The 24,561-nt window shown below is 49.2% G+C and overlaps 2 protein-coding genes across 5 annotated transcripts in view; one reads left to right on the top strand and one right to left on the bottom strand.

Moving 5' to 3' along the window:
* VWA2 (von Willebrand factor A domain containing 2) overlaps window positions 1-8,695 on the top strand; it is a 75,814-nt gene extending 67,119 nt beyond the window's left edge. Inside the window, exon 15 of one of the 2 annotated variants that reach the window (XR_012905708.1) lies at window positions 7,729-8,695. The gene's annotated coding sequence lies outside the window, so the exon portion shown is untranslated. Of the gene's footprint in view, window positions 1-3,694; window positions 3,831-7,728 lie in introns of those variants that run through there. The other variant, XR_012905709.1, reaches the window with a different exon arrangement.
* The window catches only part of AFAP1L2 (actin filament associated protein 1 like 2), a 129,597-nt gene that overhangs the window by 18,809 nt on the left and 86,227 nt on the right, over window positions 1-24,561 (bottom strand). The window contains exons 5-12 of one of the 3 annotated variants that reach the window (XM_075935420.1): window positions 19,798-19,888; window positions 13,777-13,860; window positions 10,565-10,770; window positions 8,899-9,078; window positions 5,673-5,762; window positions 4,569-4,653; window positions 1,713-1,817; window positions 774-985 (exon numbers count right to left, since the gene is read on the bottom strand). In XM_075935420.1, coding sequence (XP_075791535.1) covers window positions 774-985; window positions 1,713-1,817; window positions 4,569-4,653; window positions 5,673-5,762; window positions 8,899-9,078; window positions 10,565-10,770; window positions 13,777-13,860; window positions 19,798-19,888 — 1,053 coding nt within the window. The remainder of the gene's footprint in view (window positions 1-773; window positions 986-1,712; window positions 1,818-4,568; window positions 4,654-5,672; window positions 5,763-8,898; window positions 9,079-10,564; window positions 10,771-13,776; window positions 13,861-19,797; window positions 19,889-24,561) is intronic. The other 2 variants (XM_025190678.2, XM_006134964.3) reach the window with 2 other exon arrangements.

Here is a 24,561-nt window from a genome sequence, read left to right as displayed (position 1 = left end):
GGGCAGTCATTTCAAGCCTGCTGTTTAGCTATAAATATTCCACCCACTGCAAAATACAGGAAATTGCTCACATTGTCCTCCTCCTACTCTAGTTGTGCTGATGTCAGAGGGAACTAAGATTAGAGGGAAACAGACCAGGATGCAGACAAGTGAAAGTAGCAGATAGGAGCAGGTTTACTTGTGCTTTCTGGACCAAAACCTAATGGGTATAAAAGGAACAACAAGTCAATGGAGTTGCACCAATGTATACCAGCTGAGATCCTGGCCTTTTAAGATTAATGTTCATTGTAATACAAACAAGGTCTCTGTTTCAGACCAGGTCTACACTTAGGGAGAAAGTTGACTTAAGATATGCAACTCCAGCTACAAGAATAGCGTAGCTGGAGTTGATGTACCTTAAGCTGAATTTCCACGGAGTCCCAACTGTGGGAGGTTGATGGGAGAAACTCTCCCGGTTACTTCCCTTACTCCTCGTGACCCTGTAGAGTACCGGGATCGACAGGGGCACCATCAGTGGTCGATTTAGTGGGTCCTTACTAAACCCGCTAAATCAAACTCTGGGGGATCAAACTCTGGAGCATCAGTGTCTGGGTAAGAATAGATGAGGCCTCAGCTAGCAGAAGTCCTGGAAACTTAACATTCTATCTGTCCTGTGGCTACCAAGAGTTACTTCTGCTGGAGCTGAATCTACCCAGCAGAGCAGTAGGAATTTTGATGTCAACCTTGGTTGATCTCACCCAACAACTTCTTCTGAGAAACATATACTGCCATACCTCTAATTTGGCTAGTTCTTCCCCGTTGTGCAGAATACGGAATGAATAGAGATGGTCAGGGGTTGGGTCTGGAATAATTTCACAGCCCACCAGACTGAGAGGCTGCTGTGCGGATTTACTTCTGTTCTTGTCCTGGTAGAAATGGAGGTGACCGTTTTTGATGTGACACCAACGGGATCGCCACTGGCTGTTCACTAGAATGTTCAGGTAACCTGCAAGCAAGCACAGGATGGCTTTAGTTACATCTTCCACCCTGTTTGGGCGTGGGAATCACATGCACACTTCAAACCTCCATTGGGCCAGTATGTCAATAGGGTGTGTGTGTGTGTGTGTGTGTGTGTGTGTGTGTGTGTGTGTGTGTGTGTGTGTGTGTGTGTGTGTGTGTGTGTGTGTGTGTGTGTGTGTGTGTGTGTGTGTGTGTGTGTGTGTGTGTGTGTGTGTGTGTGTGTGTCACATGCATCCTGGGTGGACAACTGGCTATACTTTTATCTTTGGAATTCAGGTTTTCCTGTTGCTGTAGAGAGCAGAAGAATTATTCCATCAAGCTGACACTGTTAGGTCAGCTTAACTAAGTTACTCAAGGGTGTAGAGAGAGATATAGCCATGCTGATGAAAGCTTTCAGGACACGTCCATCCTTAGTCAAAGCGTATCCATAACTATGGAGCCCTGTCCACCCAAAGCTTTCAATCCCACACAAATCTCTCCCTATTGAGTGCTACGGAGCCTTATGTCTTACGTTGCTTTCTGGGGAAGGAAGCCCAGAGGCCTTCTGCTAATATCTCTGAGGTTACCAGAGGTTCATGGCTGGCTGGCAAGCCCTCTCTTGCCCAACCTTCATGCTGCTACCTGCTTTGGCCAGCGCAATTATCTTTGGGGCGCTAGGCTCAAAATACAAAATTCTGGGTAATGTTGCATGTAACATTGTTCCGGACACTTACTGGAAGTTTCCAGTGCTCTCTCTGGGCTCTCCAATGAGCTGGATTTTTTTCTCCCAAGATTCATCAGGTTGCTCAGTTTTAGGCCAGTTGTACCCTTCTTCTTAACTGACCAAGACAGAGAGAAATGCACAGTATGTAAGTCAAGCCATTGCAGCTATAGGACAACCATGCTACCTGCAGAACCTCTTTCCAAACTAGCTGGCAGGTATATTTTTTAAAGTCTAGGAGTACCTAGCAGCGAATGCTGAAAATGAGTCAATAGTAAACAAATGCCTCTGTTACTGTAGGTCCTCCCCATAAACAACATAGTCTGTGCACACCAACAAGTATCACAGAATATACTATAATTTGTACACAGAACATGCAGGATGTGCTGTAAGGGCCACGTTCAGTATTTGTGTGCCCCTCATCCCATTACCAAAGTACTTGAGCTATATATTTTTCTTTTTTAATATATTTATCCTCATAGCCCCCTGGAAGGCAGGTCATGGCTATAAAACCTTGGAGAGATGGAGGGCCAGATTTCAAAAGGTATTTAAATGATAGGCATCAAAGTGAGGTTTTCAAAAGCACCTAGGTGCCTGAATCCCATTGACTGCAAGGGGAGTTACCGGACTTTCAAAAACTCCTAAGCACCTAACTGCCTCTTTAGGCATCTAAACACTATGGGAAGTCTGGCAGAGCTGGTCTCAGGCCTTAAGCCTCAGAAGAACACCCTTATTACAGGTGTAACTGCAGCACTAGGTGCTTCATTCATAGACCAGGACTCTGCAGGTAGGGATATGATTTTTTCCCAGTAAAAGTATGCATAATCCATACTACGTCATGGCAAACAGCCAATTTCAGGCTCGGGCCATGGCAACCTTGTGGACCCAGCTGCCATGCATTACTAGTTAGCTTGCTTGCCTCAATGTATCTCTCCTCTGTAATGGGACTAGATCAAAGTGAATGAATATTTAATCAGTCCTTGAACTATGGGGTGATAACTCCAGCCCTCCACCCTGTGTGTCAGGCCCCTCTCCCCAGTGCAGTGCTCCTAGAAAGGCAGGGCTGGTGTTCCCTTCAGTCTCCAGGTCCTCTGTGGTGACAGCTCTTTTCTCTGCCCTCTTCCCCCCTTACAGGTCCCCTCTCCCTCCTACTCCCTTCCAACCCTGGCTCACCCAGTCTCTGACCTCCCTCCCCCTCCACTAGTGCTCCCCTCTATTTTTTTATGTTCATTTGCAGAATGACTTTTGTGATGTGCACCAATATTGGAGATGATGTATGATATACCACTTTCATATTGGTGCACAACACAAAATTCATTCCCCACATGGACGGTGAATTGCGGGGGTGGGGGCAGAGGGGCTCAGGTGTGTGGGAAGGAGCTCATGGGCATAGGGCTGTGGTGGTGTTGGGGAGGAGTGTGTGCTCTGGAGGGGGTGTCTATGAGGGTGCTCAGGGCTAGGGCAGAGAGTTGGAGTGAAGGGGGTGAAGGCTCTGGTTGGGGATGCAGGCTCTGGAGTGAGGCCAGGGATGAAGGTTTGGAGTGTGAGGGGACTCAGGGCTGAGGCAGAGGTTTGTGGTGTTGGGGGAGGGGGATGATGGCTTTGGCTGGGAGAGGGGCCTGGGAATGAGAGTTTGGGTGCAGGCTCCAGAGAGAAAGGACTACCCCCGCCTAGTGATGTTAAATTCTTGGGAATAAGCTTTCGGAGAATATTCTCAAGAATGTTCTTGAGAATATTCTCCAATGTGAGAATTTTTGAGAATTTTCTTTGAAATACTTGTTAAATAGTTTTTAAATAATTTTACTATTTATAATAATGTCTTTCTTTAATAAAACTTCAAGAATCATGAAAGTTTCCAATTGTTAAATTGAAAATTTTAAATAATAGGCAGCTGCACATAAGAGGGAGAATTTAGCCCCTGACCTCCAGCTCACCCAGTCTCCAACCCACTTCTCGCCCAGTCTTCCCAACCCCCTTTCCTTCCTGTCTCTGCAGCCCGTCACTGGATGGGAGGGGATGCAGCCGATCTCTGCCAAGCAACAGGCCAGAGCCCTGGGCACTGCCTCTCACTACTATCCACCAGAGAAACACTGAGCCAGGCACAGGTCCCAGTGAATGGGTAGGGAGAGAGATGGGGAAGGGGGCCAGGGTCTGGGGGGAGTCTGGGTTGGTAAGGGGGTAGCAGCAGGTTGATCAAAGCAAAATAATGAACCGTTCCTGTGAACCTCGCTGCTGCAGATTTCACGGCGGAGTGGAACTCAACGGCAAAAGCCATAGACTCTGGGACAGTGGTGATCACCACGACCCATCCCAGCCCGTGTTAGGGGCTGTCCACTGCTAGCCCTAACCCCTGCACCAGGCTTATCCACCTGTCCCCGATACAAATGAAAGGAAACAGGGCTACAGCCTTTTCCTGCTTTCAGCTCAGTTGGGGGTTCCCTGGGAGGCCTGGTGATCTGTAACAAACAGAAACCCAGCCAAGCAAGCTTCTCCTCAGCGTGGCAGTGCCGGGAGTGAACAGGCAAGCTGCTCTCCCGTCACTTGGAGGCAGATTAGTTCCCTCTGCCCCACCTAGAAAGCAGAGCGAGGGAATGAGATAATCAGACAGGTGGGCTGGGTGAGCCAAAGAGCCAATCAGCCCAGAACGATAGAGACACAGGAAGGAAGAGTGGAGGGAGAGGGGGAAGGGAAGGTCCAGAGAAAAGGGCTGAAAACAGAGGGTACCATGAACAGGACTGTTGCACAGGGCCCGGACAGGAGTGGTGGGAACTCAGATACGTGGCCCTGTGAACGCGCGCTTAGTGGAGCCTGTGGGGGTAAGACGACAGAACAAAGAGGTGCCCTGAGACATCAGACTGGTTTCTTTTACCGTCTTTTATTTCAATGGATTCCTGGTGGCCGTCTGTGCTGCTCCCGCTCTCTGATGCCACCGAATGCTTCTCAGACAACTCCGCCTGTCAACGAGGACCGGATATGAATACCAGAGGGCCCAGGCAATACAGTACCACCACCAAGCATCGGCTGAGAATGTCTTGGCTGGTAAAAAAAAGTATCTATGGACTGGGTCTCTGTGCTGGGGCAGAGCAATTTGGGGAAAGTATTGAAATAATTACAGGAACAAAGCGTGGAAGGAAGCATGAACAAGTCACGTGGCCTCTGTAGCAATCAAGACACATTTGCAAACCCAGGTCTCTAAATGTATAGGCCGCCTACTTCGGCTGGGAGCTCCACTGAAATCACTGGAGCTAGGTGACTTATTTCAGCAGAGGATCTAGCTTATATTGTGTGCTTTGGAGGCCCGTCCATCCTGTCAGGCATTTAATTAGAGCCCTTTCTCCTTTCAATTGTGGGCCAAGCCGCCTTAAGTTTTTTTTTAAATAAAATATTTTCCTAAAAAGTAAGATGGGTTCTACTGCCACTTCTTCTTTTCCATCCACAGATGCTGTGTCCCTCACCATGGTATACGGACACCTAACTGGGTTTACTGTGCTACTGTAATGGTCTAATACTGGAGACTCTTCAGTTCTCCAGCTCTTGGCAGGACCAAGCACCATCTAGACCATCCCTGACAGGTGTCTGTCTATCTTGCTCTTAAATATCTCCCGTGATGGAGATTCCCCTAGGCAATTTATTCCAGTGTTTAACCACCCTGAAGTTTTTCCTAATGTCCAACCTGAACCTCCTTTGCTGCAGTTTAAGCCCATTGCTTCTTGTCATGTCATATCAGAACAAGAACAACATTTTTTTTCCTTCCTCCCTCTCCTGCCACCCATTCCCAGCCTCTGACAAACAGAGCATAGGGACACCAATCCTACCCATCCTGGATAATAAGCATGGACCCAGTCCATGAATGTATCTAGTTTTATTTAGCCCTGTTCAAGTTCTGGTGTTTTTGGTGAAGGATAGGCTGTAAAAGAAGGATTTAAAGCATTTTACACCTTGAACATCACCTCACTAAAGAGACAAGTTGTACCTTGAGGTAACTAAAACGCTGGGAGTCTGGAACACATTGATTTCCTTCACCCACTCCCTCGGACTGCAGGCCACTGGTCTCTTGGATTACCTGCAGGGAACAACGCAGCAAGCTAAGAGTGGTTAAATTACCAATGCTCGTCAGCTTCCGAGGCATGCAGAACATACAGCAAAACTCAACATCATGCAAAAGTCCACCAATTGGTTAAAAACCTGGGCCTCAGGCCAGCTTTGTCCAAGGACTCATGAATGGAGGCTCTCTCACCAGTGAAACCGGAATGGACGGTGAACCAAACCTGCCACCCGTCACAAGCAAAACCAGAATCAGGTTTGGATGTCAAAGCCCTGCACAGCTCAGTTTCATCAGATGAAGGCAGACATGAACATACGGGGAACAAGCCATTTGATGGCCTTTCTCTTTTGAGGTTTCCCCAGTGCTAGTGCTGTGGCCAGGGCAGGCTGCATGGCCGTGGCTTACTCTGGGGCTGCACCGCAGCCTGGCTCCAGATCCGGCACATGGCTGGGGGGAAGCAGCACTGTGGCCCTGGCAGTGCTAAGGACTGATTGCCCTCTTCTGGGGATATGGAGCAGTCCCCCTTGTTCTGGGGCCCGTGGTGGCTGGTGGCAGCCACTACGGGTCTCGTCCTGGCTGTGCGCTGGAGCTGGACCCAAGCCGCAGTGCAGCCCCAAAGCAAGCCACCCACCCTAGGAGCAGCTGGATAGCCACCATCAGCTTGCCCAGAGCTGGAGCTGTGGCCAGGGAAGCTGGTGGTGGCTGCCCGGCTGCTCCCCGGGTGGGTGGCTTGCTCTGGGGTTGCACTGAGGCCCGGCTGTAAACTGAAAACAAAATTCTGAGGAGCAAAATAAGATAACACAACTTGCAGAAAACCCTGGAAACTAAAATCACTAAAGCCAGGTCCTCAGTTGGTGTAAATGAAGAGAGATTAAAAAGACTGGGACTTTTCAGCTTAGAAAAGAGGGCACTAAGGGAGGATATGATAGAGGTCTGTAAAATCAGGACTGGTGTGGAAAAAGTGAAAAAGGAAAAGTTCTTTACTTGTTCCCATAATGTAAGAACTAGGGGTCACCAAATGAAAGCAATAGGTAGCAGGTTTAAAAACAAACAAAAGGAAGTATTTCTACACACAACACACAGTCAACCTGTGGAACTCCTTGCTAGAGGATGTTGTCAAGACCAGGATTTTAACAAGGTTCAAAAAAGAACAAGATATATTAATGGAGGATAGGTCCATCAATGCTTATTAGGCTGGATGGGTAAGAATGGTGTTCCTAGCCTCTGTCTGTCAGGGGCTGGAAATGGGCCACAGGGGTGGTTATGATTATCTGTTCTTGATGATTATCTGTTCTGTTCATTCCCTCTGGGGCACCTGGCAGTGGCTGCTGGTGGAAGACAGGGCTAGATGGACCTTTGATCCAAATCATGTTACCTAAATCATGTAACTTTTAATCTTTTATTTCAATGGGGGTGACACCGAGGACCTAAGCCCAGGAAGTCCACATGTACAAAACCTGGAAGGGCCAAATCCTGTCTTGACTTCACATGCTGCCAGCAGAGTGACTTCCAGAGGGGCTGCCCTGGGTTTAAGTCAGGGCAAACCCTGGCCCTCTGTCTCAGTCCAGTGGGCGTGCGGAAGACTGCAAGTGAACAGAGCTCTTCTGCCTGCTCTGAGCTAATCGCTGATCTTTGTAAAGGTTCATTGTTCTGCTGCAGTTTCCATAAAACAGCCCCATTTCCTGTACAAGCCTTGGCTGTTCTGCGTTGGGGACTGTCTCCGCGCAACGTTCCCACACATTGTTACAGAGAGAGACATTAAAGCCTTGTTCTGTCTCGGCGGCATTTCCCATTAAACATCAATTAGACTGAAGCTGGGAGCTCAGGGTTCTCGAGCTGAAAGGCCTTTTTTATTCGGGCTGGAAAGGCCGGGCTGGGGAGGTCCTCTCCATTCTCCAATGCACAGAAGGGGGCAGGGGCCTGCTAGGAGCACGCTGGCTCTGGGCAGGAAACCGAAGCGGAGCATGTGCCTGTGTGCTTGCAGCTGTGAATGGCACCAATGTACGTGGGAAGAACAGCGGGATGGGGGATGCTCTCCAAGCAGAGCCACAGTAATCTTGCTGGGAGTCGCACAGCTACGTTCCAATGCAGAGCATGGAATCCCTGTGAGTATGTAAAAGGTAGGTGCTCTCTGCTCTTGCTCCTTGGCACTTCCTCTCTGCCCCTCTCCTCCTCCTGCTCTACCACTTCCCCCTCCCCATCGACAACTAAACAGTCCTTCAGGGTGCTTCTTTCCCTGACAATGCACCCTCCCTTCCCTTGGAAAGTCAGCCCAGGGAGCAGGGACTTTCACTGCTGAGCTGACACAGCAGGTCCCATATGACCGACATCCCAGCATGCACAGACTTCCAGCGGAAGGACTGGGCCAGAAGAGCCTGGAGGTGTGAAGAGCCCGGCCCTGAGAAGCCAGGGGCGGGGATGGAGAAGTTCCCTGCCCACAAAAATCATTTCAGAAGGGTTAAGGAAAGAGACGGAAGTTTCATCTTCAAGGAATAACCTAGTCACCCCGTTCCTCAGTCAGGGCAGGGCAGGGCACAAGGGAGTGCGGAGAAGCAGGGCCAGATTAACCCTTCGCTGCCGCACACATAAGCGTCTCAACCTGATGCGAGAGACAGGTCCCAGGGGAAGGGGGGGAGGGAGCACTGCAATGCCACCCGCTCAGATTGGGTCAGCATCTCTCCCTCCCCCATCATGCTGGAAGGCTGGCTGGGGCAAACTTGAATCCCATGGGCCAGGTGGTGAGGCCTGGGGTGGGAAGGTGGATCCAGCCCCATGGCTGAAGAGCTGCTGTTGTGGGGTGGACATGCTCTCCACATGCCAGCCTGGGGCCTCCTCTCCTAGTCACTATTAGGGTTATAGTGCCTGGGCAGAGAGCACCGCTGTGATTGGTCAGCGCCCCTTCAGCAGGGCAAAAAGGAGATGACAAAGATGCTGGCCTATGATTCCCCCCTCCCCCCCCCCCCATCCACCAAACTGGGCCCTAGCTACATGCCTCACTTGCCAAAATGTTAATCCAGCCCTGGGTACAGGAGTGCAAGCCCAGTGGGAGTAAACAGCCCCCCCCCTTCACCTGTTACCATTGATTATTGTCCAGCTAATCTGACACCGCCCACCGGAGTGCAATCGGGGAACACAATACCACCCTTCCGCTCACCCTGAGCCACTGCTCTGCCTGGTCCTTGCTCTGCAAGCCCAGCACGATCACATCTGCGTTCATTGGAACGATCTTCAGCTTGTGCTCCTTCTTCCTCACTTGCTTCTCCTTGTGTATGACGCTGCAGCCAAGCAAGCTCACATCCAGCTGCGGGGCATGGTCCTTGGAGCTCTTGTAGCACTGCGAGCGGAAGGAGACACGGAAAGCAGGAGTGAACTCAACCCACTTGCGAACCTCGGCACAAGCAGACGCTAGGCACATCTGCAACGGCTGCAGGGAACACAAAGAAGCCCAACTCCACCCACCCACCCACACACCTTTCATACAAGCTACACTTGAACCTCTTTAATTCAGCAGCCTTGGGAAATAGGTTGTATGGAATTTTCCAGACCATGGGTGTTCGCCACAGTGAAGGGTGGTGGGGGTGGGGGTGGAGGGTCTGGGAGGTAGGGTGGGTGCACAAGGGGTCTGGGCGTGGGAAGGATGGAGTGACGTGCTTACCTGGCACCTCATTCCTGGGGGTACCCCCCACCGCTCCCAGGCACCTCCCCTGCTGTTATGGAAGCGGCGGGAGAAGACCAGTGCTTTGCTTTGCTGCATTGCTGTTCCCCCACCTGGGGAGCAGGAGGGAGCCACCAGTGCATGGAGTCACTTTCTCCTCCCCCTGCCAGAATCCAAGCCACGGGTGTTCCCGGATCAGGGACACCCAGATCACGAAGGTTTAAGGGTATATCTCAAGGCTTTAGAGGGTCTAAACAACCTGTTATGGCTAAAACAGTAGCCAGGGAGGGTTGCTGTCACAGGAGTTTAGATTAGAGCAAACGCTCCGGACTTGCTTACAAACCACTGGGCCATGTGTAAAATTTCCTACAATGCTGACTTGCCTTAGGTGCCTAAATCCCATTTTCAAAAAAGACTTAGTCACCGGGCAGGGGAGGGGGTCAGATTTTTAAAAGGCTGTAGGGGCCTACACACGGGCACCTAGTGGTATTTCTAAAAAAACTCCAGGGAGTTAGGTGCAGGGATGAAAGCAATTGTCAGGACTTACCAATATGCCAGGGTCCTTGGCAAAGTACCCACCCTCCTCGGTCCCTGTAAGGGACAGTGCCTTAGGTGGAAGAGGTGGGTTAGGGGGGCAGACTCCCCCAGCCAGCCCCTCATGGCCATGACTACCAGGAGCTGAGGCAGTAGAGGTGGCTGGGTACCTCAAGCTCTTTTAAATTGCCAGGCCCTGGAGCAGCCACCCTGCTTTTTTTCCTCCCTGTCAGCAGCCCCTAACACTGCTGGACCCTACTGGCAGGTCTGCTGATAGGGGGAGCAAAAGGGGCAGCTGCCCAGGGGCCCAGCAATTTAGACGGGCACGGGGCTCCCAGTCACCAACAGCAGCAGCCAGGAGCTCCGGCCCTTCACATCCCCTCCAGAGCCCCCAGCTTCCTCCGCTGAGGCTTCCCACTGGCCATGAAGGGCGGGTGTGCAGGGATGGATCTGCCTCAGTCCCGTCCCTTATGCCTCAGCCCCTCCCCCTCCCTTTCCAGGGGCCCAGAGCCACCCCCTTGCTAAGGATGCCAGACCCCAGCATCTACATTCACCCCTGAAGAAGCCACTTCCTGCACGGTCTGAGGAGCTAGGTTATTATGGACAAAACAACTGTTCAGTACTTGCATACCAGCAACCTAGTGTCCTTAATGACACACAGCTGTTTGGCCCACTGGCCCAGCCACTTCTTCCTCCAGAGGAAAGCACAGATGCGGGCGTCCTTCATCAGCTCAATGTTGGCTTCCGGGGATGGCCACTGGTAGGTTGTGGACTTCCCTTTGCCGCTCTCCTCTTCATCGTAGGATTCATACGAGCTGCTGACTGCTTCTCCGTCTTCTGTAACGAAGGGCAAAGCTGATCACAATGTGTATGTCCGGGTGGCAATGCCTGTTTGCCCCGTACACGCTCACAACACGAGTGTGCCCTCATCGCATGCTGTGACATAGTGGGGGGTAACCTGCTAACTCTCTGGCTGCTGTCTGTAGCACCACCAAGCAGACAAGTGATGAGTCACTATGCAAAGAGGGTATCCCAACTGGTTTGGCCAGCTGACTCCCATGGAAAGGAACAAAGGAAGGTGGAATGCTGCCCTGGCTGGGGGGCGGGGCTGGAGGAGAGTGAGGGTATGTCTACACTACCCTCCTAGTTCGAACTAGGAGGGTAATGTATGCATACCGCACTTGCTAATGAAGCCCGGGATTTGAATTTCCCGGGCTTCATTAGCATAAGCGGGGAGCCGCCATTTTTAAATCCCCGCTGCTTCGAACCCCGTGTAGCGCGGCTACACGGGGCTCGAACTAGGTAGTTCGGACTAGGGTGCCTATTCCGAACTACCGGTACACCTCGTTTCACGAGGAGTACCGGTAGTTCGGAATAGGACCCTAGTCCGAACTACCTAGTTCGAGCCCCGTGTAGCCGCGCTACACGGGGTTCGAAGCAGCGGGGATTTAAAAATGGCGGCTCCCCGCTTATGCTAATGAAGCCCGGGAAATTCAAATCCCGGGCTTCATTAGCAAGTGCGGTATGCATACATTACCCCGCTAGTTCGAACTAGCGGGGTAGTGTAGACATACCCTGAGTTAGTTCCTGGCTGGAAAGCAGGGAAGAAGGAACTGGGGAGGGGGGCTGGGATCCCCCCATCTCAAGGGGGCACTGAGGCCTCTTAGCCCCAGTTCCTGTAACCAGATTACATCTGTGCTATGCTGTATCCTGGAGGAGCAATAAACCACCCTCAATTCTACTGGCTGGTGGAGTCTGTTTGTGCCATTTCGGGGTGCAGGAGACGGGGGACCCCCAACGCGCCGTCACACATGCCATGGTCACAAGCAGCTCAGAGCCTCTGCCCCGGGACTTTCCTCTCTTGCAGATTTCCTAAAGCCACGTAAGAGCTTTCCTCAGATGCGCTAGCAGAGGTGGGGTGTATTTTTCCAGGGATATATTTTATATCCGCTGAAAGCCCCAAAAGTTCCAAAGTGGCAACGCAATTGCAAGAGACACCCAGTCCCTGCCAAGTCAGCCCTGCCTTCTGAGCATCACAACAAACTCTAGAAAAGGCCATGCAACGAGCAGCAATGAATTGCACGTGAGCCTCTTTCTGGACCAAAGACGATATCGACACAACATGTAACGTAAGGCAAGACGTACATCTGAGTGTTGGCACCAACGAAGTGACATCGAATGGTAGAGGTAAGAATTAGCAATAATTTACAGCCTGAAATAACAGGGATTTTAATGTTCAGTCAAGAACACTATGAAAATTTGTGTCCACTGAAATCAGTAGAGCAGGGGTGGGGAACCTTTTTTGGGCCACTGATCCACAGAAAAATCAGTCGGAGGCCACACACAGGGGAGAAGCAAACAAATAAAAAAAATACCACATTGATGTGGCCCCCAACTAAGAAGCAGAAAGACACTGCCCCCCCAATCTCCTCACACACCAGAGCCTACAGGGGCCTGGGCTAGTAGATATTGGGGGCCCCCTAGGCTCTGGGGCAGGGCCAGAAATGAAGGGTTCAGTGTGTGGAAGGTGGCTGCCGGGAAGCAAGCTTGGGGTGTAGGGTTTGGGTAGGAGAGAAGGTGCAGGAGGGGGTTGGGGACTGGTGGGTCTGGGAGAGTGGTAAGATGCTGGAACAGATTTGTGCACTCACGAAACGAGGGTGTACAGGGCTGGAGTGCCAACACCAGCTCCCTGATGCTGCGGGGGGGCAAATCCCAAGCCTCAGGGGCCAGATCCAGGCAAGCCAGGGGTTGCATCCAGCCCCTGGGCCTTAGGGTACCCACCCTTACAATAGAAAGACTCCCAGCAACTTCCACAAGATTTGCAACCGGACATAGGTCGTTCATGATACACATGTAATCCGCCAGCCACCTATTATTATTAGTGGGGGGGGGGCACAAAGATCCATGAGAAGTGTACCCTTAGATGTGTACACCACATCTTGGATTCATGCATGTTCATTCCTACTGAACAGAGTTAAGAAAGCAATCTCATTATGCTACCCTCATCAGGACTTAGTAAAGCGTCCACTCAAGTGCTAGGGCTACCTTAACATTGTAGACATTTTTGAGAGGAAAAACAGAAACAATAGTTTAAAAGACTTGACTGTGTGATTCTCTGAAGTGTTATTCAGTAAGGTAGGCACATTCATTTTTAAAGGAAAAGTAACTCCTTCAGAAACCTCAGCAATGCTACAATATGGCTTCCAAAATCTCTTCCAAGTAAGTATTATACACTAGCTCCAAGAGTACAAAGGTGATTCCATTAGAAACTCTAATTAAGCTAAATTCTCAAAGGAGAATATCCTCTTCAAAAGTCACTGAATGCCCCCAGGTGTCGTGTTAATAGCCCACAATCTATCTGCCATTACACAATCAGGAAGGTCAGCTTTCAAAAGATGTCGACTATAATATCATTGTAGCTTACCTGCTAGAAGACTTTGGAACAGATCCTCAGCTGATGTAAATCGGCATGGCTCCACTTCCAGAGAACTATGCCTATATACACCAGCTAATGAGCAGCCCACTTGCTGATCGTCACATCTTCCTCAGGAAGAAGCAGTGCCATTCAGAGGTACTCTTATAAAAACACTTTCTATACGGTGGGAAACTGTCTTGATTGCAAACACCTGAATCCCTCTCCCATCCTATCCCCACCCTCCTGAATGGAAACGTATCCAGCCAGCATGACAACATGGCCAAGGGTGTGGGTTATCAATCCATGCTCGGAAGGGAGGCATGCCAGTGATAATGAAATGGATAGTTCCGGGAGGCGACCTTCTTTGCTACAATGACAGTAAATAGAAAGCCAATGCCGGAAGTTCAGGCTTTGAAAACATGCCCTACCCAGAGTTATTGTGGCATAAATTACTCCCTCCGTAACCTGCAACCCAGTCCTGGCTCCAGCGGCAGCAAGACTACCAAGAATACCTGCATAGTCACAAGCAAAAAGAAAGGGAAAGAGAAAAGCCCCAGATGAACAAATACAGAGAACAACGATTCAGTCTCCTCTTGGCGATAATTCTCGGCCTTTGTCTTTGAGCAATGAATGTCCCATCTTTAGAGGGAAAGAGCACCTTCTGAATGAGTTATAAGAATGAGAGGACCGGAAAATATTGTCCATTGGTTCCCCTTGACTTAGTCAATAACTACCAACATTAAAATTAACTGGTGAAGATGAAATATTTCAGTCTGAATAGTTAGTAATTAGGCAGCCACACTACCCACTCGCATTCCCATTCTGTTTCTTATCGTGCCACTCAGTTATGCAAATGCAGTGCCAAGGCAGACCGATAAGGATGGAATTCATCTCAGCACGGACTCAAAGCAAAAAGGGATCCGTAGTAATTAATGCAAATGTAACGAAGCGCAATGCCATTCTTAGACTATGCACAAAAATACTGCGGATGAAGGAACAGCCACAAGATCTAACAAGCCTGTCTCTATTCGGTTCATTCTTATTAATTCATCCACAATTTGTTACAGTGTCTTTTAGACCTTCCTCTGATGTCACATGACTCTCTTATCTCCTTAGCCCATCTGGAGGATTTGCTTTGATCTCTCTTTTTAGCAACATACTTGCTAATTTTACTAGTGCTACTATTCTCGTTTTCATAGAATCCTAGAACTGGAAGGGACCTCAACAGGTCATCAGGTCCCAGTCTGCTCCATCCATTTGCTTTGAGATAGAAGGGTTACATCCAATAACTCAGTAGCAGATGAACAGTAGCTCCCCAACTACCTGCATCTTCACGCTCAGCTAGGAAAGAATGCCCTTCTATAGCATCCCCGGTATTTTCCATCACCCCACATGAGGGAGGAAAGTAATATTATCCCCACTTTACAGATGGGGAAATTGAGGGACAGAGGGTGCAGCCTTGCACTGTTGAAGTCAAACAGTAAAACTCCAACCCCAGAGGATGGCAGGGTCAAGCCCAGGGAGATTGAAGGACAGTGGCAGGATTTGAACTTGGGTTTCTTCACTCAAGCCTTGTGCTTTAAGCCATTAGACAACACACACTCCCTTTCCCCCTTCTACTACAGCTCCTCTCAGCTGTTTAATTGCATTTCTCCCTAATGTCATAATCTCATTAAAGATCTCCCATCTAGACTTTCATTCACCCAAATGCCTCAAATGTGAATGGGTCAGAGTGTGACTTTCACTAGGACCAGGGACATTCTTGAGTTTTTTCCTTCCCGTATAATGTCTCCCTGCAAAAGCAACGACACCTAACTGTCTGTCTAGGGGCAAGACCAGCTAAGGAGCCCTGTGGTTCAGCAGCTGCCCACTCTGCCATTCAGGATTTGACCAAACCAGCACATAGGGGCCAGATTCTCCTCTCCCTTGCACAAAGACAATCATAGGTCTCAGGTGTCACTCCCTTAGCTACCCGTGATCTCTCCCAGCAGGAGAGTCAGGAGTCCGGCCCATGAACAAATGGGATTCATTTGACAAAAGAAGCCTTAAAACACAGTCCAGAGCAGCTATCAGCCAAACTAGAACTCACCTTGCACTGTATTCGGTTTCCACTTTGGACTTCACGAGCAGCACGTGGGGGATTTCACCGCAAAAGGGGGAATGGAATTCAGAACCTTCCCCTAGCACGCGCGCCAAGAGAGAATCTCCCCGAAGTGTTAGCACTACAGGGCCTGTGCACACAGTTTCTGAGGGAAATTGAGGCACAGCATGATTGTATGAATTGCCCAAAGGGTTGAGCTAGTCAGTAGCACACTGGTAATAGATCTCAGGAATCCTAACTCCCAGTCCCCTGCATTTTTGCTGTCTGTTGGTCTATTTAGCACTGCGCACATTTCTCACTTGTCAAATGACAAACCAGATAGCACACCTGGTAACTCAACTCCTGTATTTCTGACACTACCCGGAACCATCTTGACCTCTTCACTGTACGCCTGGTGTCCACATAATCATTCACTAGAAACTTCTCTGAACAAAGACGCTAGGGATTAGAGGCATTCCCTGCCGGTGCATATTCCTGTTTCTGAACGAAATACCCCGTGCTGCCAAGAGAGAGAGAGATTTTAGGAGAATTCTTCTTTTATTCCCCCACAACGTTTGCTATTCACAAAAATGTTGGTTTGATAAAGCTCTGTTTGAGTAACATAACCCATCTTAACTGGCCTATCTTAATACTAGCTACACTGGTAGTGCACCTCCCTACATGCTTCAGTTCTTTGAATAATTGGACAACTCTATTTTCCTATGCGTATGACAAAAAGCGTAGTTATCTCACTGCACAGGCAACTGGAAAACACCTCTGTGTGAAAGACGCTTTCTGGGCTGCAGGAGGTTCCAAAGCAAGTTGCAGGTGGGCTTGTGTTGGCAGGTGGCTATACAGAATTTAAATCAACTGGGGGGAAAAAAAACCCAAAACAAGTAGCTCCCTTTTCATTTTGCCTGCTAGCTAATTCCCAACTTATCCTGTGGGAGGGAGGTGATAGCTGCCTTTTTACTCGGGTAGGGAAGGAATCGGACCTGAAAATAGCAAGGACCAGAGGGAGGGTTTATATGAGGGAGGTGGAGCCAATGGTGAAATTTTTGTCAGTGGAATTCTAATCCTCAGATGCAGAGCACTGGGGACCAGGATGCTGTGGGGCCTCGATGACACCAAGGCCTGCTGATGGCTGACGACACTGAGTCAGCAACTTGTGAAGCCTGACACACTCGTTACAGCTCCCACACTGGTGTCGGGACACTTATCTAAAAGGTGGCATGTTTGGAATCTACCACCATATCAGTCAGCAATATCACAGCAAACTGTTTGTTAAAGACTTGGTAGGTGAAATTATGGATATCACTGGATATTGCATCCTGGAGACTGTCAATAGAAAAGTGGCAAAACAGGTTCTTCTACATGAAGGGGAAAGCAAATATGGTGGCAGATGTCCTGTCCAGGAAAGAGGGCTCTGACCTGCTGCCTCTGGATCAGCCAGGGGCCAACCCTCCTTCACCTTTGTAAAGGGGACCCTGAGCATCCCCATATTCCCACCCTATACTCTAGTGCAGTAATGTTAGTTCAAAATATGCCTTCTGTGCGAGCAGGTAAAAACTAGTAACTCACTGAGCATTAAACTTGTTGCATGATGTATGTGTGCAGTATGGATTCAGAGTTATGGAGCTGTGCTGGAATTATGACTAACACATGTTTAAACCAGGCACGTCAGCTACAGTCGGTAAACAGGGCTGCCTTAGACAAAGGAATGTGTATTTGGTTCTCTGACCAGTCCAGACTTCAGTCAAAGACAATAAGGTTTATAGGTTTGTTGGGGTCACCTTGCTGATTGTAACCAAGGCTGGTGGAAGCCAGTATGGGGACAGGCTTCTGGGGTTGGAGCTGCTGAACCAGAGCTGTACAGTACTTCAAGACAGGACCTGCAGGCTTGTAGACTGGTTATGAACATCCCCAACTGGGAGCTACAGCTGCAAAGCATTTTACAAACACCCAGCGTGGTAGGCAAGTGGTGACAACTAGCTTGCATGTCAAACTTCATAACAGCATCTTTTGCACTGTGTCTGTTCAGGAAAAAATAAGGCCATCTAATTTTCTTTCCAAGTGTGTTTTACCCACCAATCCTCTGAAGTTAAAGGCAATCTGAACAGGGGGAAAGATCAGGCCCAAACTAAAAGGCTGCCTAGCTTATTAGAAAATATAATTAAAACTACTGCTAGGGTGAGAAATTGCATGCATCAAGTTTCTTAGAGAATTAACTTAGCTGGTGTGTTTTGTTTTATTTAGCTTAGTGACTTACTTTGATTTGTCTGTTATCACTTGCAATTGCTTAAATCCTACTTTTTATATTTAATAAAACCACTTTTGTTTACTGTACTATTAAACCCAGTGTAAAGAACTGTTGTCTTGGGGTGGAGAACAACAGCTATACGTCTCTCTTTCATTGATAAAGGGAGTGAACAGTTTATGAGCTTGGTCTGAATAACATTTTTACCCAGAGTAAGATGGATTTATCTGAGGTTCTGGTCCCATGGGAGTGTGCACGTGGGGGCTGTGTCAAGTCCCTGTGACTGAGTCTTTCCAAAACTGAGCTGTTATTAGTGTCTGTGTTATTCGGCTGTGGACTGTGACCCCAACTCTGTGCCTTTGCTGTGGGAGACCAGAGGTCCTGGCTCAGCAGGACAGGGTGGTGTGGTGCCCCAGAGGGCAGGTGGGCAGGCTTAGTGGTATGATCAGATCATTGGACAACAGTCTCAAGGGGATTTCTGTGACCAAACCAGTCACACCATCCTGCAAAGAAGAAACCGATTTAAACACAGAAAGAAACTGATGCAGATGGTGTGATAAATAGGGGCTAATACTCCAGCTCACTTGCACCTGATTACATCCTTGATCTTAGCTTCAAACTCTGGCTAGAATTACACGACACACTGCAGTATGACTACAACATTCAGGGGTGTGGAAAAATCCACATCCTTGAGTGATGTAGTTGTATTGACCCTAACCCCCAAAATAGACAGCAATAGATAAGCTGGGGGGAGAGGTAGATACACTGGAGGGTAGGGATTAGGTCCAGAGTGACCCAGACAAACTGAAGGATTGGGCCAAAAGAAATCTGATGAGGTTCAACAAGAATCCTGCTCTTAGGACAGAAGAATCCCAAGCAGTGCTACAGGCTGGGGACCGACAGGCTACCTGGCAGTTCTGCAGAAAATAATTTGGGGATTACAGCAGATGAGAAGCTGGATATGAGTCAACAGCACGCCCTTGTAGCCAAGGCTAACAGCATATTGGGCTGCATGAGTAGGAGCACTGGCAACAGATCGAGGAAAGTGAGTAATCCTCTCTACTTGGTGAGACCACACTGGGATTGTTGCATACATTGGTCCCCACTACAAAAAGGATGTGGACAAGTTGGAGAGAGTCCAGCGGAAGAAAGGCACCAATAGATCTAGTCTGACCTGTATAATCACAAACCATTGAATCTCACACAGTTAACCCAATATGAAGTGCAATAACTTGTATTTGGCTAAAGCAGCGGTTCCCAAACTTTTCGGCATCACGCCCCCTTTTTGATTTCTGAGAAACCCTCATGTCCACCGCCCCCCATACAAGCAAAACTTGTTGAGTTAAAAAAAAAAAAAAAAAAAAAAAAAAAAAAGGAACTGATCGGGCCCAAAAAACAAAATAGCAGCTTGGGGCGGGAGTCGGGGGGGGGGGGGGGGGAGGAGAGAGTTAACAGGAAGGGGGCTGGGTCGCCTCGCACCCCCCTGGAATTTCTTTACGCCCCAGTTTGGGAACCTGGGGGCTAAAGCATTGTGAACAACATCTAGCATTGATCTTAAGACCTCCAGAAATGGAGAATCCACCAACACTTACAACACATTATATGGATGTGTGCATAGCCCTCTGGAATACATACTGCTCTTGTCTATAGCAGGTGTATAGCATTGACTTGTCATTTATTAATCCTTTATGAACTATAAATGTACCCTTATTATCTCAGACAAATCCACGGGGATCGAACTTGCACCATCAGCTCCACAGAATTGTATGGACAGCAGGGTCCATAGCATTGCAAGGTGAGAGGGTGGCCCTGCAGGCCCAAGAGGGGGCAAGCCCTTGAGTGGAAGAGCGGGGCTGGGAGGCTAGTCTCCTTCCAGCAGCACTTCAGCACCATCCGGTGCTCTGGTAGAGATGTAAAGTGCTTGGGGTTGGAGCTGCTGCTGCCAGCACGTTAACAGCAGCTGTAAGTCCCGGGCCCTTTTGAATCACCCGCACCCACCCATCCCGGTCAGCGGGCCTGCGTAGGGAAGGGTTTTGTTCAACAAACATCAAGTTCTGTGTTACGCTCTAGTCCAGGCCAGCCATGGAAAGCAGGGACCCAGCTCTGACGTACCATTCACAGAGATGTCATATGGCTGAGCCTCTTCGTAATATCCCTCTGGAGACTCAGTCGCGGGGATGGAAGGCTGTTTCCTTTCTGTAAGCTGCGGATGGAAGGAATAAAACAAGCATCCCTTTAGCACGCAAAGCTTTGGATCGCCCTTCTTGGGAAAGCTAAACAGTGGCCCGAAGGGACGGGTCCTTTTATATAGGCGGCTCACAACCTCTTTGTAAGTGGGTTCAGATTAGAGATGTAAAGCACCCTGAAAACTGTGAACAGGGTAATTAACCAATTAACCATGAGGACAGAGCCAAGGTTGTGACCCTGCCACCAGCCCAGGCCAACTCAGAGTGGCTGGAGCTCTGCCTGCTGGCCCAGCACATCCAGGGCAGGAGTCCCACCTGGGCTACTCCAGTGCCACTGGGGCTGGGATCCTTCCAGAGCTCCTTGGGCCTGGATCCCACCAACATACCCTGGGTTGGGATCCTGCTGGCCCACCTGGGGCTTAGGTCTTGCTGGCCCACCTGGGGTGCCCCAGCAGCAATCAGGGTCCTGCCGGCCTGCCCCCATGAAGCTGGGATTCTTCCAGCCTAGCACAGGGGCTGCAGCCATGCAGACTGATGCGGTTGACGTCCAACTGGTTACCCGGGAAGCAGTCTACTAATTGGTTAAACCTTTTACATCCCTAGTTCAGTTCCAAAGAAAAACACATTGGTAGGTGCACATAGGTAACTGGCTTTCAACGTACTGCTCGCTGTGTTTGGTTTAAAGGAGTATCGAGCCACTGCACTTGGCAGTTCTCAGACAACATCACAATGTGGGGGTGCTTTAACAGTCTACTTAGCCTCAATTTCTTGGAGACAGGCCAGATCCTAGATAATCTGCAGTCAGCATCTTTGTTCCAACCATGGATCTGATCCTGCTCTACCAGCAAATGGGAGTTTTGCCATTTGTTTGGATGGACTCGTTCTTTGGTCCAGATGGCTGCACGTAAGCTACCCATTTCAAGTGGGGATGAAGTTTTACACTAAAGGGCTGCATCTAGACTGGCATGATTTTGCGCAAAATCTTGCCGCCTGTATTTGCGCAAGAACACTGACGTTGTAATGTACAAAATCAGTGCTTCTTGCGCAAATACTCTGGCGCTCCCGCTCAGGGGCAAGTATTCTTGCGCAAGAGGCCAGTGTAGACAGCAACGTTAATTTCTTGCACAAGAAAGCCCGATGGCTAAAATAGCCACTGGAGCTTTCTTGCGCAAGAGAGCGTCTACACTGGCACGGATGCTTTTGCACAAAAGCAAATCTTTTGCGCGAAGGCACATGCCAGTACAGACGCTCTCTTGTGCACATACTTTTAATGAAAAAGCTTTTCCGTTAAAAGTATTTGCGCAAAATCATGCCAGTCCAGACGCAGCCAAGGAGAATAGGTATGGAGTACCTGAATGGTGGACAATTGTGAGGAGGTAGAACTACTGTAACTCCGACAGACAGAACGGATCCTGGGACCTTTGTTGCTTAGAGATTGAGCCTCTATTGCTTGAGCTAGAAGCTAGCTGACTCTTCACTAAGGCCATAGAGCAGGGACAGGCAAGATGTGGCCCAGGGGCCGGATGCAGCCCGCCTAACACTTCTATCTGGCCCGTAGACTGCATCTGGCTGCTTTCTATTTATATTCTGCTGCCTGTGCCACCAACTTTCCAGGGAGTGATTCAGGCAGCAGGATACTATTTAAATGGATCACGGCTCACAGTTGTGGTGCTACCCTGGCAGGTGCCCGAGCTGCAAGCCCTTTAAACAGCTGCAGCTGCAGACAATGCGGTAGCAGTGGGGTTGGGGGCCACGAGCCCTTTGCTGTGATTTTAATTCAAAGACTCCAGCCCTAGGCAACTCTGGGGGAGGCTAGTCCCCAGCCCCGCCCCTTCCAGGAGAAGTAGCTGGCCCATGACCACATACCAAAATTCATTAAGTGCCCCCCTGAAGGTTCATTGCTTGTAGGTCACCCTGCACAAAGTCCCAAGTTAGGAACACACACCAGGCCTCTTTAAATTCAATATGAGCAAAAATGAAGGAAGCAGATAAACAACACTAAAGTGAAACGAGCCTTTGAAAAGAGTCCAAGTGTTGGAAAAACCCCGTTGCATCTGCCAAATCCTTCCCTGAAACACAGGCTGGCAAAGAAAACAGTTCCTTGATCCCTCGGACAGACAGACGCACACGCAAGCAAGAAGGTGGGTAAAAATCAAACCCATTTAATTCTCAAGTCATTCATATGACTGCACTTGACGTCACTGAGCTGCAAACTTGAATGCAACAGCGGGAGGCGCTCAGATATAGCAGGGAAGATTGCAGCGTACAAACCTACACAGAACAGGACATTGGGTGGAGGTGCAGCCCACCCCAGGGGAAGCCATTCTGTAGCTTAGCCCTCAGTATGTCCAGCATCAAACATTTCCTCTCCCATGCCACACAATACAACACAGTCCATAGCTGCTGTCCTGCAGAAAGGTTAAGTTCCTGTAACAGTTGAAGGCAAGCTATTCTAGCTAGTGACCATAATTCGCTTAGTACCCGGGTTATGGTATGTTCCGGATTGTAAGTGTATGAATTAGATTCTAGTTGGTACCAGCATTAAACCTCAGCTCTGGTGAGGCTGGCCCCTGATGAAACTCCCTTGCAACGGTGCCGAACACGGGCTGAAACGTCACTTATGACTGGAGTACAGATGTAGTGGCTGGCAGGCATGTCCCCCATCCCTTACTACCCATTGAAAACCTTTACTCATTCACTCCTGGCTGCCTGCACAATGGTTTGGCATGGTTGTGTAACACCGACAGGCAGAACTGAATCCAGGACCTCTGGAGCTTAGTGCATGAGCCTCTACCCCCTGAGCTAAAAGGCAGCAGGAGCTTGGCAAAGGCTGTAGAGCACACTTCTTACCCTCTGTAAGTTGTCTAAGTGCCGCTACCTGGGACCGTGAATCTCAGCCAGTAGGTGTTGCCCTTGGCTCAGGAAGAGAAGATAAAGGGCCAGCACCATCACAATATGGGGAAGGCCAAGGCGGCTGGAAGAGGGCATTGATTCAGTGCTTCCCCTTATGGTCCCTGCCAGCAGAGTTCCTATGGAGCACAAGTGCCTGCTACAGCTGCATCCCCTTCCTTGACATCAACCTCAAGGAGAGAAGCAACTGCCCGCAGCTGGGATGAATAGCTGCTGGGGGCCCAGCGCTTGGGCACAAGGAGGCATGCTGTATACCTCTGTGCACCTAGCACAGTGTGTAAAGCTACACCAGGCCAGTGCGTTGTGCCCCACTGGGAAATATTTCTATGTATGTTTCAATTATGTACCTGTTTGCTTATACTTCGTCAGCTTTGCTGAATGCTTAATGTTTGGTATTGCAGAGCAAGAGCCAAGTCAAAGTTTCTGGAGATGCTAAATTAAGCAGCAGCCTCTAGCTGGCGCCTCTGTCCTTTCTAAGAGGTACATTGATGTTCACTCTTCTGCCTAAAGAGCTGAAATGGGGGAAGATGAATTTTGGCAGAGGGCAGTTGTGCCTCTCAGACCTGCCCTCACGCTGCTGAGGACACGGCCCATTGCCTCAAAACACTTTGGGGATCCCTTTAGCATGAAATGCTCTGGACAAATTGGCCGGCCTTTCTTGAGGCGTTGGCCAGAGTCAGAAGACAGGATACTGAGCAAGATGGACCAATGGTTCTTAAGTTATATTCTTATATCTGTAGCACCAATCAGCCAAGAGAGGAACTATCGTGTTCTAACAGAAACCCACTAATCTGGAGTGTCAGCTTACTCGGCTTTGAAGGAGAATATTAACACTGCAGTAGTCCTGGTCTAGCCAGTGTATGCCCATACAGTCTGGCTTTGGCTAGCTAACTGGGAGCAAACCCCTGGGTAACCATGGGTGAGTCTCTGACCTTTCTTGGTCTCTACCTCTGCAAAATAGGGGTAATTCTGACTTACATTTGCATAGTGCTTTAAGGAGAGGTGCTCTTCCAGAAAGAGCTGCTAGGCATTAATTTTTTTGAGGGCAAATGGGGAATGTTTTACCAGCATTTTCCTACAACATTTAAATGCTTAAGAACTTAAACTAAAGCATTAAATTAGCAATATAAACACCCAATACAGGTTGAACCTTTCTAGTCTGGTACCCTCGAGACTTGACCAGTTCCAAACGAGAGAATTTTCTGAACTATGGGAGGTCAATATTGTCTAGCAGCAACACCATCACTTCCACTGCTTACTAAGCTCTTAGGGGCAAATTAGAGCTAACTAACAGCGCAGAACACTGAGAGCCAGGACTGGCGGCTGTAAACAAACTTCATAGGACCGCAGAAAACTTGGCCACACCCATGAAAAATGGACATCCAGCTAACTAAAATCATTGCCGACCCCGGATGTTTCCAGACCAGAGAGATCTGGGCTGGAAAGGTTCAACCTGTAGTTTTACTGAGAGGCACTTCCTCAGCCAGCAAACAACTTTATAATGGATTCTGTGGCAGACTGGCACATGCAGCCAGCTAACATCAGTGTACGTGGCGGAGAATTTAGAGTGATAATCCAATTGGGAAGCCATTTTTGTTTACATAAACTCCCCCTCCCTCCTGTGACTTCTTCCTATACTGTCCAACAAAGTCTCAGGCTAGGGAAGGGGACGGTTACTTTGTTTCCTACAGACAATGGAAGCCAAAAGGGACTAGGGTTCAGCTACTAGGGATTTTTTTATTATTATTTTTGCCTTTGCCAGAGGCGTGGGTTTCTTTAG

Source organism: Pelodiscus sinensis, chromosome 8 (assembly GCF_049634645.1).
Source record: "Pelodiscus sinensis isolate JC-2024 chromosome 8, ASM4963464v1, whole genome shotgun sequence".
NCBI classification, from domain to species: domain Eukaryota; kingdom Metazoa; phylum Chordata; order Testudines; family Trionychidae; genus Pelodiscus; species Pelodiscus sinensis.
The sequence above is the reverse complement of the archived record's forward strand: the minus strand, read 5'-3'. Positions and strand labels throughout refer to the sequence as shown.